General features: G+C 49.1%; 1 protein-coding gene across 2 annotated transcripts in view; it reads left to right on the top strand.

Moving 5' to 3' along the window:
- Positions 1-13614, top strand: part of RNF128 (ring finger protein 128) — a 39765-nt gene that overhangs the window by 5262 nt on the left and 20889 nt on the right. The window contains exon 1 of one of the 2 annotated variants that reach the window (XM_076347248.1): positions 4610-5063. The exons of the other annotated variant lie outside the window; for it this stretch is intronic. Coding sequence (XP_076203363.1) covers positions 4610-5063 — 454 coding nt within the window. Of the gene's footprint in view, positions 1-4609; positions 5064-13614 lie in introns of those variants that run through there. 2 annotated transcript variants of the gene reach the window in all.

The following is a 13614-nucleotide window of genomic DNA, read 5'->3' as shown; positions in this document are numbered from 1 at the left end:
CCAGTGAACAGAGAGTTGTAGGCTGGAGTTTCCAAGCTGTGTTAGAGCCAAACAGGCTCCCAGATTCACAGTGAAACTTAGCTGGAACTGGCAACCTCCATGTGTCTTCTGCATCTGGTCACAAGGATCACCTCAGATTCTCCTGGAAGCTCCTCTGCCTCGCAGGCAGGAGGTGGGGAGGTTTCCAGCCTCTACACCTCCTCCGGCCTGAGCCTGTCCTCTTTGTAAAGTGGCAAAGGACCACAAGCTCCATTCTCATACCTTTCTTTTTCAGCCAGCTTAAAAACTTGGGATGCTGTAGCCCACACCATTGCCTGCTCTGGAGCAAGTCACCTGCCCAAGCCCCTTCCGTCGCTGGTCATGGACGTGAGCTGGTCTTGGATAAGGAAATGCAACATCTGTTGTCTTTAACTTGTGATTCAGGGTAATGTTTGTTCATGGATTTTTTTGTCCCATGACATTCAGTCCTGGGTTTCATTTTAGGGTGCTCCTTTTGATTGCTTTTTCCATTTTTATAAGTGCTTCTCCTTTCCACTTCATTGTTCAGTGGAGAAGGCCCAGAGACACGGTTCAGATCTATACACAGTGCTTGGAGGGTTCAGTGCCGGCTCTTGTAAAGCTTTGTCCTAACAGAGATTTCTTACGTCCTTGTGAGCTTTCCTCCAGAGAGAGAGGTCCAGAGCTGGGTGCTTGGATGAGAAACAAAAGCAGTTTTGAAGGACATGAACGTACAGGTCTCTCATCAGCAAGATGCCCTGAGTGATCTGGCTTGACATTAAAAGGCAATATTTAGCATACACTTTTTTTATTAATCTTGAAAAAAGATGTTTAAATATTTACTCAAATAAGATAAAGCTCCAGATAATGATGGGGTCCATCCCTGTAGAAGGCAGTGACAGCGTTCCAGGATTTCACTTTGTTTATCTGAAAGTCATGCCCTACTTCCTAAACTTCTCAGAAGTACTCCACCAGTAGCCATGGGGAAAAAATGAAAAGCAAAATTATACAGCGTAAGTTTTTAAATAATAAAAATCTTTTAAAGTTAAAAAAAAATCAGATCTGTGCCAGAAATGCCTTCATGCTGTACTTATTTTAGATGTAATTCTGCTTCTGACTTTGTGGGAGCACATTAAAGCTGCTTACCCTATCATTCTCACATCTGTAGTCATGAGCTACAGTGCCTTTAATTTCAGAAACTTTAGAAAGCTCTCGCAAACAAATGTAGCAGAAGTAAGTTGCACTACTTGTTAATATGTTGTACTACATGTCACAGCCCCTACCATGTCTGGCCTCTTTCTCCTAAACAAAATGTGCTTTCTCCAAACTATAAAGTCTCAGCTTCTTACGTAAAGGAGGAAAAGAAAAAAAACCAACCAGCAAAAAAACCCCCCTATCAGCCCTCCTCTTGCCTGGTCCCTCCAGGCTTCCTGGTAGCAGTGACTATTTTTAATTGCTACTCAAGACGCACCTTTTCTGTTGTGAATTACAGGGAACTGAGCTGAAAGCCATCAGACAAACCATATTTTTCAAACACGAGCAAAGGATACACTTCAGTAAGGCTGCAGATCCGTTTATTAATTATCATCCCGGAAGAAGATTTAATGAATGAGAGCCTGGAAAGTTCTCAGTGGGAGATACGCAGCTTAAAATAGGTATAATTGGCATGCTGTTTTTAAAACGTGCTGGTTTAACTCTGCTGGGGTGTCCCTCTGCGCTCTGACGCTGTCCCGGCCACCTCACCCAGCTCCTCTCAGTTACGCTGGCCCAGAGGAGCCGCTAACCATGCCGGGCTGCACGGGGGCCGTTGGCCCCTTGCAAGTGGCTTCCTTGGCCAAGCCAAGCAAGGCTGGTGTCTTCCAGTGTTTACTCGGAAGGACTGACCACCGTCAGCACAAGCGTCCGCTTTTTTGCCCCAATACAAACTCTTGACTTCCTTTGCTTTGCTAGCCTGAGAAATTCCTCAGCCACGGTGAACAAGCTTTCTGTTTATGCCTGCTGTTTGCTTACTTGGTTATTTTCAAGCGAGTGGAAGCATTGCCTGAGCAAGGAATCAGAAACTTGGTACCAAAATAATGCCATGGCAGCGAAATGCCCGCAATCACATTTAGAGCAATTTTTTTTCTTGTTATTGCTCTCTGCGCTGCACGGTGAGAAGTTGAAGTTTAGGCTCCGCGTTCATTTTGGTGAGGTTACCAGATGTGTTGCGGACATTTTGCCACCAGGCAGTACCCTGGACAGTGTGCACGTTTCCCAGGGGTCGCCGAAGAGCAGTAAAGTTAGTTACTACCACCCAAAGCCAGGCTGGAGCCGCTGAGCAGCTGTGCCCCAGCGCAGAGCCGCCGCGATGCCCTGCGGGTCCGCTCCCCGGCAGCCTGCCTGCCGCAGAAATGCCTTCGCACCCACGCGCAGCTGCAGCTGCAACATCTGCGCCCATGCTGTCGCTTTATTATAACCGTGTTACAAACTGTAATGTATGGAAGTGTAAGAGACTGTGGCTAAGCCTCACACTCAAAATCCCCAGAACTATAGGAAGTTTTGTATCCCGAGGAGGATCCAGTCTTTGTCTTTTGTCCAATTTTGTCTCAGTGAAACTACCAGAGCTAAACATCCCTAAAGCTTTGGAGGCATTTGAAGCTGAGCGGTTTGGCTGCCGTCCATTGCATAAAGCTTGGTTATATTTTCAGAGTGTTGTTAAGTTGTTCCCTGCACCTACGTGGAACAGGTTTCAAAACAAAACCACGTCTCTCTGATTGCTTACAGATATACTTCTTATTATAGCTAGAGATGTTGAAATAAGTTGTCTACTTAGATGTGGAATGAGCAAATGAGAGGTTTGTTTAGGTTCGGACAAAAGGGTTCGCTTAGTAAGCTTTGCGTGTTTAGCAATATTGATCTTTAGCAAATTGCTTCATCTGCTCTTCATTACCTGCTCTGCTCACTGCTATTTCAGCAGCAAAACTAAACGCTGATCTCCCTGTGCTACTGAGCTACAAAAACCTGTAGATGCCGTGCTGGCAGGGGTGGACGCCGGTGGAGCGGGTTCGTTTCAAAGCCTGGGCCCCCGGGTAGTCATTCAAACCCCAGTCGGGTTTGACTCGGGTCAAACTCGTTGTCCTGCATTTAGCACAAGTGCAAGTGAAGGAAATGTGCGCCATAGATCGACGCCGAGTTACCGGTTATCAGCCACATGGATTCAGATCAGCCAAAAGCCTGCGTTAAAAACTAAGCGGCGCCGACTCATATCAGAAAGGGTTTAACTCCGTGTTTACACTAATTTTGTTGGCAATTGCGTAGGCAGCAGCTGATCTTGTGCCATGTAATCGCTGCACAGGAATAACCCTTTCTAAATGATGGGCTCCGACCCAGCAACCCAGCCTGCGCGTAGTGACACGCGGCCATTTGGGGATGCGTTTGAGTGGCTCCCGGTGCTGGGGGCAATTCCTGCAGAGCAGCTGATAGGAGCAGGGCCCCTCCATCAGAAGAGCGGCTCTGTGGAGAAGAGGAGCTCAAAATGTTCTTGTTTCTCTTTTATCTTCCTTTCTTGCCTCAAATTTCCTGGCAGGGCTCTACAGCATGTCACGCTCGTGTTTGCAGCGATTCTGCAAGCGCTCTGACCGCACTGCCTGATGCGGGACAACCCAGCAAAAATGTGTATGCGCCGGAGCAAGGGACTTCTGAATGCAAACTGGCTGCCCAAAAAGTGACTGAAGAGCCCTGAAGAAACACGACTTTTCATTGCGAGTTACATAGATCAAATAATAAACAACTATGCAAATACAACTAATACATAAATAGAAAAAGGCGTTTTTGGTTCAAGTGGCAGGTTTATAGCGTATGTCTAATGATACGGAGAACAATGGCCAGTGAGTTAACACAGCTAACCTAGTACTCTATAAACCAATTTCAGGCAGGACTGATACCGCGGGTTGCTGGGTGTTCAGCAAATATTAGCTCAATGGTGCGAAGCGGGCTGGGTCACGGCTGGGCACCGGGTGCTGGTGCTGCTGTGCTTGGGGGCTGCTGTGGGGTCGGCCCCTTCAGGGGGTCGGCCCCTTCAGGGGGTCCCCACAGGCCCGCTGGGACCCCTGGTGCTCTGTCCGCTGCAGGCACTGGGGCGGACTGCGGGGGAGGCAGTCTGGAGGAGGGTCACCCACCGTGCCGGGAGGCGATGGAGGGGGGTGATCCACCCTTCCCGGGAGCGATCCGGGGAGTCACCCATCGCCCCTGAGAGGCGATGTCAGGAGGAACCATCACGTCCGAGAGGTGATCCGGGTGGGCGACCCACCGCATCCCCCCTGGGAAGCAACCTGGGGCGATCACCCACTGCCCCGGGAGGAGGTCCGGCGAGGGGGACCCCCCGGCGCCCCCCCCCCCCGCCGTCGGGGCGCCCGTGGCTGCGGCGTTCGGCAACCCCCCCCGCGGGGTCCCCGCTCCGGCGCTTGCTGCGGGGGGCTGCGGCGGGGCCGGGGACTCCCGGGGGGTTCCCGCGGCGGGCGGGGGGGGGGGGGGGGGGGCGTGCCGGGGCGGGGGCGGCCCCGCTCCTCCCCCGTGGGCGGCGGCGGGGCCGCGGCGATTTTAGGCGGCGGCGGCGGGGTCGGGCCGTGCCGGGATGTCGCCGGGGGCCGCGCTGGTGGCGCTGGCCGCGCTGCTCTGCGCCGCCCCGCCGCCGGGTCCCCGTGGGGCGGCGGCGGCGGCGGCGGTGTGGACCGCCTGGCTGAACGTGTCGTGGGAGGACGGCGCGGACCGCAACCGGAGCGGCTGGGAGGCGAGCGAGAGTGGCCTGTTCGGGCAGGACTCGCCGCTGCAGGCGGCCGCGGGGGTGCTGGTGCTGCCCGACGGCCGCGACTCCTTCAACGCCTGCAGCGCCCGCACCAACTTCAGCGGGGCCCCCCCGCCCGGCGGCGGCGGCGGCGGCTCCCCGGGCTGGCTCGCCCTCATCCAGCGCGGCGGCGGCTGCTCCTTCGCCGACAAGATCCGCCTGGCCGCCGAGCGCGGCGCCGCCGCCGCCGTCATCTACAACTACCGCGGCACCGGCAACGACGTGCTGCCCATGTCCCACCACGGTGAGCCGCCGCGGGGCCCGGCAGCCGCCGGCTTGCTGGGGGCGGGGGGAGCCTCAGGAAGAGAAGGGCCCCTAGGCTGGGAGCTGCCCCTTTCCTCCCCTCTGTAGGGTGCGAGAACAGGGCACGTCTTGGGTTAACCCCCAGCTGATTCGGCCCTGGCTGAACGTACCCAGCTTTGGTGCTCAGTAAGAAGCTGGAACGTCTTTCTGACTCTCCTGCACGGGCGGAGTTTCTGCCTGGGCAAGCCGGTTCTGTTCAAGGCGCTGCTGTTGCTGAATTTTCCCTGATTAATGAGTAACGATGTCTGATAGCTGAGGCCGCTATTGTGGGCTGAGGGCGAGCGGGCGGCTGCCTGAGCTTTCTGGCCTGGGTGGGCTGGGCACTGGCCGCAGGTGTGCGCGGGGTGAAGGTGGGAATAGTGTCTCCAGTTTGTTTGCGTTTCTAGCGTGACCAGGTAGCTGCCCAGAGTTGATGGATGCTGGGTTTTTTAAAGCCTGTAAAGTCTGTGGAGTAGATTTGGGCCCTGAAATAGGCTGGGTTTCCACACTCAGACATAGTTTTTCCCCATGTCCCGCACACTAACCAGCTCAGAAATAGGCAGAGTATTATGAGACTCTTCCATAGGTAACTTTTCACCAGCAAAATGCCACTTCCAATGCAAGTGACTAAAGCCCTGTAAAGGTTGTTTCCATTTTGCAGAGGCTGATGACGGAGCCTCTCTCGCTATAGAAAGCCTCCTACTTGCCAGCAGTGGGGTTTTTTTTGGTTTGGTTTTTTTTTTTTTTTTCCTCTCCAAACTGCCCATCTTTCAAATGAAGCATGAGATTTGGCTGTATTTCAGGCTAGTGTTTCCTGAGAAACAGCCCTGGGCTGAAAGCTGTGTAAATACCCTGTGGTAGCAGCACGAGCAGGTGCCCTGGCTGCGGTGGGGCAGGGTGAGCTGGCTTTGGTGGCTCTGTCCAGCCCTCGGCTGTTGGATTGATGCGCACGCACCTCACGGGTGTGTTGGTATTCTGCTAAGTGGCACTGCTTTGGGGAGCCACGTCTTCTGGAGAGAAATACAACAGTGAAAATGAATAGTGAGTCTTAAAGCTTTGACTGGTTCAAAAAATAATTATATCCTTGCAGCACCCCTCTGACAAGGGGTGGAGAGGATTTCTGTCTGTTAGTGGTGGAGGTAGGTGTTCTGGTGAGAGAAGGAAACAGTAGCTGCCTCTGGAGGTTTGTTGAGTGCAATCTTAATGAGCTGTATGTCTGTACTCTGCTTTAAGAATTTAAAACATACAATCTGGATGGGCTCTGGCCTTTCTGAGGCAGAGCTTTCTTATGTAATCAAATCAGCTGCTGGCAAATGCTATCGAGATGTGGCTATCGCTGGGCAAGTTCCTCCTGCTGAACTGACAGTAGCATCCCTGCCCTGTTCACTGTGTGCCTGCCTAATCCTGCCGCTCTCAGAGGAGCTCCTTTGGCACTGCTGACCTGGGTAGGTCACTGCTGAACCTGTTCTTGAGGGGAAGGTATATGTGCTCCTGCCCCCTCCTCCATCCTGGCTGCTGGGGGACCTACAGCATCTTAATCTTTCTAGGAGCTGCCTCTTGAAATGAGCCATCTGTTCTCTGCAGGGTCTGCTCCAAGAGGAGCTCCCTCCTTTCCCGTGCTGTGTCTAAGCTTTCTGCTGAGGGATTTATGTCAGAGTGGCTCTAACTGTCCTGATTATCCTGCGTGATGGGTTACGGGCTCAAGGGCATGTTGAAACTTCCCAGCTGAACTGTAGGCAAGCAGGACAGGGACTTCCTGGAGAAGACAGCTTCTGTCAAACCACTTATTTAATCTGCGTGACTCCTCCTTGCTGTGTCCTAGCACAATTACTGGGCTAAGCTTGTTGCTGCTGTTGCTTTTATTCCTTGTCCTTGTTTTAGTCCCTCGCTTTCTTTCCCGTTCCACTCTCCCTTTTCTTCCTCTCTAGACTTGAGTTATCTCTTTCTGTTGTCGTGGTCATCTGCGAGTCCCTGTTCTCACCTCTTCCCACAGCGATGCTCTTCCTTCTGCTCACGGAGCTTTGGTGGCATGCTGCGCTTGGGCCACCGCTGCCCTGTGCCCCCACTGGGAGCCAACGCTCTCCAGTCAAACTTGACAAACGTTGCAGGCTTTCAACACAGCACAGCCAAGAGGAAGCAAGCTACAAGTAATCAGCCTCATTCATTTTGCCAAGTGCAGGATGGTATTCCTTGTATAACGCTGATGAGGTGTAGTGCTGTAGGCAGAGCTCAAACTTAAGAGGCGGAGCTGGTCATATTGCCCTTTGCTGAACTGTGCTTTGGGATAGGTCTCCTCTTCTGGCCTTCAGTGGTGGCACTGGGTGCTCTAACTCTTCTGGAGACAGTGGTGAAGTTAGTCCTGCTCATTAAAGAACGGTTTTTGTGCAACTACAACTCCCACCGTTGCTGTACCGGCTGTAGCTGTGCTAAGGGTGACTTCACAATCTGGGCTTTCTAATTGGCTTCATTTCTGCTATAACTGGGCCATCATATGCCATCAAGTGAAACCAAACAAGGCCGGGCACTTTCTCCAAGCTGAGGCAGTGGGAAGTAGCGGGAGGTGCCTTTGCTGGGGCAAGAGGGAGCGAAGCCTCAGGGCTTTCCCATCTCCTGACGTGCCTGGGGTAGCATCTCCTCCTGCCTGCGCTGCAGCAGTGCCGAGGGCTCTCCTCTCCGCAGCGGGGGCATGGGAGCTGTCATCTGCCTGGCAGAGAAGGAAGATCCCTGTGGGTGGGCCTCGATAAAATGTATGGCACAACATGCTTTCCTTTTCAGAACTTTGGTAGCAACAGAACATAGTTATTAACAGAAGCTTATCTAAAAGTACAGTGTGCCTTTTCCTGGGGCTGTCAAGCTTGGCTTTTGAAGCAACTTTCTTGTTTAGAGACTTAAATATGCCTGTACTTGACAGCAGCGTTTGTCCTGGTCATCCTGCTTCCAGAGACTTCTTTTCTTATAATCATGTTTATTCTGATGGATTCTTTATTGCTTACATCAGTGCTCTGCGTGGAAACTTTTTGGTATGCCAACTTTAAAACAAACAAACAAAAAAACCCAAAACACAACAATGAAAGAACAAACCCCCCCCCCCCAAAACAAACACACACCAAAAAACGAACCAGCCTGGCAATAAAAACAATAGAATGCAATAAATGGCCAAATCAGATATGATCAAATCCTGCCCAATCCTCTCTAACACATAGAATGTCAAGGATTTAATGGAGTCCAAAGTAATATTTACTTTGTACTTTTACACAGACAAAACCGTATCAATTAGCAAACTTCAGTTTTAATTGTGCTCGTTTTAAGATGATGGTACCACTCTGTGGCAGGCTGAGCAGGGTTTCAAAGTACAGTTCTGTGTGCTTATAATTGCACCTTTCCATAACCTATATTGACCTTCAGCAAAAGACATTTGATTGGAGGAAAATAGCAGCATGTGGGGGAAAAGTGCACGACAAGAGTTGGTTTGTTTTAAAGGTGGACCTTGACTTAAGATAGAACCAGGCTGTTAGGTGGCTTTGGTGTCGGGGTATGGTGGTAACCATGGAAAGTGTTCTTTGGTGTTAAGTATTTCCCTGCAGCTGGTAAAGGAGGATTCTTTGCAGGTCAGAAAGCTATTGTGATAATTTTCTTTGGCTTCTCTCTTGTTGTGTAACTCTAGCCTTGAGAAGCACATCACCTGATCTGCAGAGGCCTTATTCTGGGGGAACACACCTAAATAATTCTGGCTAAAACAGTAACAGCGTGTCTCAGGCTAACAAGATCTGGTTCAAGTGTAAACTTGTATCAATGGGTGAAAGGGGAAGGAAAGGTTAAATATGTAGCACTGCCACTTAACTTGTTCTGCAGGAATTTCACTGAGGTGAGGGCTAATCTCCATATGCTTAGAGGAAATAGTGTATGGCAGAAGTGTATAATTGTGCTCTGCTCCAACTTTGTGTGAGGCATGATCTTTAGAAACAAGCTAAAACTTTGCTATGATATTAACAGGTACAGTTTTACTGGTCACGTCAGCCTTTTAAAGATTGAGACAGAATAGTAATCCCAAAGCAGGTTGTGCTGATGCTTTGTAAATGTTGCGTAAACAGATAGTGCACTTCTCCTTTGCAGCAAGTGAAGACTTGCACTGGGCACATCTGAGGTGAGGAACAAGGATGCAGGGTCTAATTAATGACACTTGCTCTCCCATGTTCCCTGGCCACGGCCAGATGAGCCGCTGCAGATTATTCAGCCCTTCCTACCAGCAGCTCCTGATTGAGAAGGAACTTGAATGCATCCACAGTGCCTGGATCGTATTTGCAGTCTGTAGTGCCTGGAGTTCGTAGCTGTTTGAATCTGAGAATAGCTATTTGATGTGTATGCGCTGCAACTTTGTCTTTATGTGCTCAAGTCAGTTCTCCTGGCTGCCTGGTTTAGAGTAAATTAATGTCACAGCTATAGTGGCATTCAGATAACGGACCGTGGTACACGGAGTCTGGCTGATGACCCTGATTTCCCACCTGCAGGGTATGGTGGGGATGCGATAGTGAGTTGGGGTTGCCCACAGCGCAGAGGTCTGTGAACAAGCATGAGAAGCACTGAGAAGCAGGATAGACTAATTGGTGCTACCAGCAACTTCTGATCCCTGCCCTTGCTCTTTTTGGTCTAATTTAGGTACCTCTGTGCCATGGAAAACTGCAGGGTAGGCACCAACCCTTAAATAGCCTGGAACAGGTCTGTGAAGTGCCCTTGCTCTTTGGGTTTACTGGGCTGCTGAAATGTGAAAGGATGAATTAAAATCCTAAGTGACAGCTGTGGTAGCAGAGGCTTCATTGTGTGGGACATATGGCCCTAAAACAATGACGGTGCTTGTTTGCCTCCAGTCTTGAATGTGCCAGTGAGCAAACAGCGGTCAGGCTCAGCACTGTTCCCCACTGTATCAAATGTGACCTGTTGTCCTTCTGCAGACAGACGCCTTCTGGCTTACACCATGCAGACTTACATTATTTTATCATTAGTTTTCTCAAACTTACTTGCTTCCAGTAAGAACTCAGCAGTTACCAGTATGTTGAGAGCAAGGGATATTAGCTGTGAGCTCAATCTCATTTGAAGAGGGTGGGCAATGTATTTACTAAATCAAAACTGCTGAAAGCTGTTGAGTAAATTCAGCGAAGAATTTTCATTAGGGAATGTTGATCACTGTTTCTCCAGAAGGTTTTGGATGCTGTTTGCTAGATTGAAAGATGATACTTCACTCTTGCAAGTGCCACTGTCCAAACAGGATGTGAAGAGAGCTGTCCTACAGATCTCATTCATCTCGGTGCCCTTTATAAGCGTACTGTCTTGGCTGCTGTTTTAAAGGATGATTTCATGTTCTAAATGTTCTAAGATTGAGGGCCTGGCAGCATTTACATAAGTCTTAAAGGCTCAGAAGGTGGGGGGGAGGGGGAGGCTGGCAATTGTTGGATTCACTTGGCAAATAATAACTTTTAACACTATTTAAACTAAATAGTGTGCAGGTTCGTTTCCACCTCCAGTATCCCCAGGGGCCCATGGAAACTCATGTCATGTAAAACTACATTTGGTCTTCACGTGCTCCTTTAGACACTCAGCCTGTTTGGTAAAAGTTTCCCCACACTTCCTAGTGTGGAAATCTTCCTTATCCACAGTAACTGTTGGGTGACCGATCTGGAGGCCAACCTCACCGAAGAGTCTCCCTAGACAAAAATGGGTGGTAGTTCCCAAGCAGTGTAGTCCCATTAATAAACGTAGTGCTGGTGAGGAGCATGTGGCGGTTATGTGTCTCCAGGCAAAGACTGCTGTGGGCATGAATTCTCCAAAATAGGTGTTTCTTTTGCGCAACACAACCACCAGTTAGCAGGGGGTTTATCTTCTTCCCTCTCTTCTGTCCTCACCATGCTGAGGATCTTCTGAGGTGCTCTCTCATCTTTAAATTCCTCTGTAGTGCTCCTCCCCCCCCCTCTTTTTTTTTAATATTTTCTTTTTAAAGCTTTGGCTATTGCTTCCTGTTCCTGAGTACTACTGCGAATTTTTGCAACTTTTTCAAGTGTCTTGCTGTTGAATGTGTAGTTTGAAAGACTTGTATGTTGAGGAGGAAGAGATCAGGCCTAGTGCCAGCTGCCAAGTAAAGCAAGCTGAAAGTAGAGTTTATTAAGCTTAGGTGATAGTGTGAGCAAGAAGACAGCTGAATCAAACAGCTGGGGTCATAAGGGGCTGTTGCTTTAAATAACTGCAAAGTAGCCTGGAAGTGAGCTGTTCTTTTATCTTGGTGCCAGGTAATGTTTGGGGTGGAGAGCACGAAGAGCAGGAGAAGGGGGAGGGACAAGCCTACCTCCATGTCAGCTTATCCAGGCTTAAATTGCTCCTCGAACTGTGAGCTCAGTCACCGTCCCCTCTTCCAAAGGGGCGAGCTTATCGCAGGGCAATGAAGGCGTGAGGATGACGTTTTCCCTGACAGTGTCTGCGATGGAGGATGAGTGCTGGGATAGGTGCTGCTCGGTCAGCTCTGCGTTCCTGATAAGACCTGGCCTTGTGCATGTGGATGAGAGCAATCGTTACTTTTTTGTCAATACTGTACCATTGATGAGAGCAGAGCTAGCGTGCGGGCGTCTGGTTTCATAGCACTGCTCTGAGGCCAGGGAGAGCCCTCGAGTCTGTAGCCTGGTGCTGAGACACAACGGCTTTTGTGTGCAGCGCTGGCCTTTCATCCGAGGTGAACTACATCATGTCCGTAATACCGGCTCAGTCTCTGTATGCTGTTAGTTTATCTTCCCTTCTACTGTAACAGATAACGGTAAACTTGTACCAGCCTGTTTGATAACCACCAGAAATCCCCTGTTTCTTACTATTTCAATACGGTGCAATAAGCAATATTCAAAAGGTTATGTCTTTTTTTAAACCTGAAAGTATATTAAATATTATTCTTACATGCCTGAAGAGCCAGGTGTGCTAATCTGGTAGGAAATTGTTGGAGAGTCAACTGACAGTGTCTTTCATGTTAAAGTACAGGAGATGGCTTGATGTCCTAATGCCTTTTTGCTGATGTTGGGGGTTGGAGGGATGCCAGGGGAATACTGCTAGCTCCTTTGACTAAGGCTGAAGGCACAGCTAGTGCTGATGATCTGTGCTGCAAGTACCATATCCTGTAGATAAAAGCAAAGATCCAGCCACCATCTGACCAAGGCCAGGGTTTGTATTTCATCTCCCTAAAGAGTCTTCAGATAGTGGTTCTGCTGTTGTTAAGGAGAGCCTAGCCTTTCCTTGAGAATTCAAACTCTGAAGTCTGCTTTTTGCTGCTCTTGTTGTATGTGAAGCAACGAAAATCAAAAGTAACTTCTTCCATTCTGTTTTTTCTGAGCATGTGGCTTACGTGGTGGTCAGCTGGGGCTTTCTATAGCTGTGGAAAGGGGGTGTGATGGGTTATTGCTGTGGTACTTTGAACAGTTCTTGTGTGACTGCATTCTCTGAAGACTTCTCTGCAAGATCATGCAAGCTCTTTAAAAATAAAATCCTTCATCCTGTAGTAGTTCTCTGGCAGAACTTAGCTGTAGCAGAATGCCTGCAGCCTTTAATCTGTTAATAATTGCATCCTTCATTTCTCAGTCCTTTTAAAGCATTCAGAGAAAAGAGTTCATTGGTTGTCTGCTGAATTGCTGTTTAATCCCTTTGTAAAACAAAAAAAGGTGATCCTTTTTAAAAAAAAAAAAAAAATTCTTAGTTTTTCTGGACTTACTCTGCCACTGTGATATTAAACAACTTCTAATCAGCTAGCCTGTCAGAAAACCCCTTCTACACAGGGAAAGATAATGTTTAACTTTCAGATAGAATTACTGTACTGTTTCCTTTCCTTCCCCTTCCAGTGGCTTCTGTGAAACTGTTTCTCTTCAATATTAAAAACCTGGTTGAATCCTAAGGAAAATCTAGTGTTGGCTGGATTCTGGGTTAAAATATTGTTGAAATGGATTGCTGATACCACCAAGACCAAGGACTGTTTGCGGGTATACCCGAGTGAAGCGTTAGGCAAGCCGCGGGGTGAGCTGTGCTGGTTCCCGGAGGGAGGAAGCCGTGGCTGTGCCACAGCAGATGTGTTGGTTGCACAAGGCGCTCGCTGGACAAAGTGAAATAATACTGGCAAAACTCTGGGCGCTTCATTTCACCCTGCTTAAAGATGATGCAAAACTTTGGACTTTCAGAAAGGGGGAAAAAATTACAGCATCTGAAATGTTGGAGCTTGTGTGCAGCATGCTAGCTTTTTCCTTGTTCTGAAATCACCTGCCTACTTATCATGTTTTATACCTTCTTTCTTAAAAATGCCTACAAAACTATTGCCTTCCTCAAATGTTTTCACCGAACTATGTTGTAGCTAGGTCCACTCCCAAAGGGGAAGGGGTCCCATCATGCTGTTTTACAGCCTGTTCTTGGTAAACAGTGATAGAGACATTAGAGGGGTTTGGCTTTTCCTATCTGAGAAAATAAAGATCTGTAGAATTTTCCCCAGGTTACACTAAGGC

This window comes from Aptenodytes patagonicus, chromosome 9 (genome assembly GCF_965638725.1).
Source record: "Aptenodytes patagonicus chromosome 9, bAptPat1.pri.cur, whole genome shotgun sequence".
NCBI lineage: Eukaryota > Metazoa > Chordata > Aves > Sphenisciformes > Spheniscidae > Aptenodytes > Aptenodytes patagonicus.
This window is presented reverse-complemented; position numbering and strand designations above follow the sequence as displayed.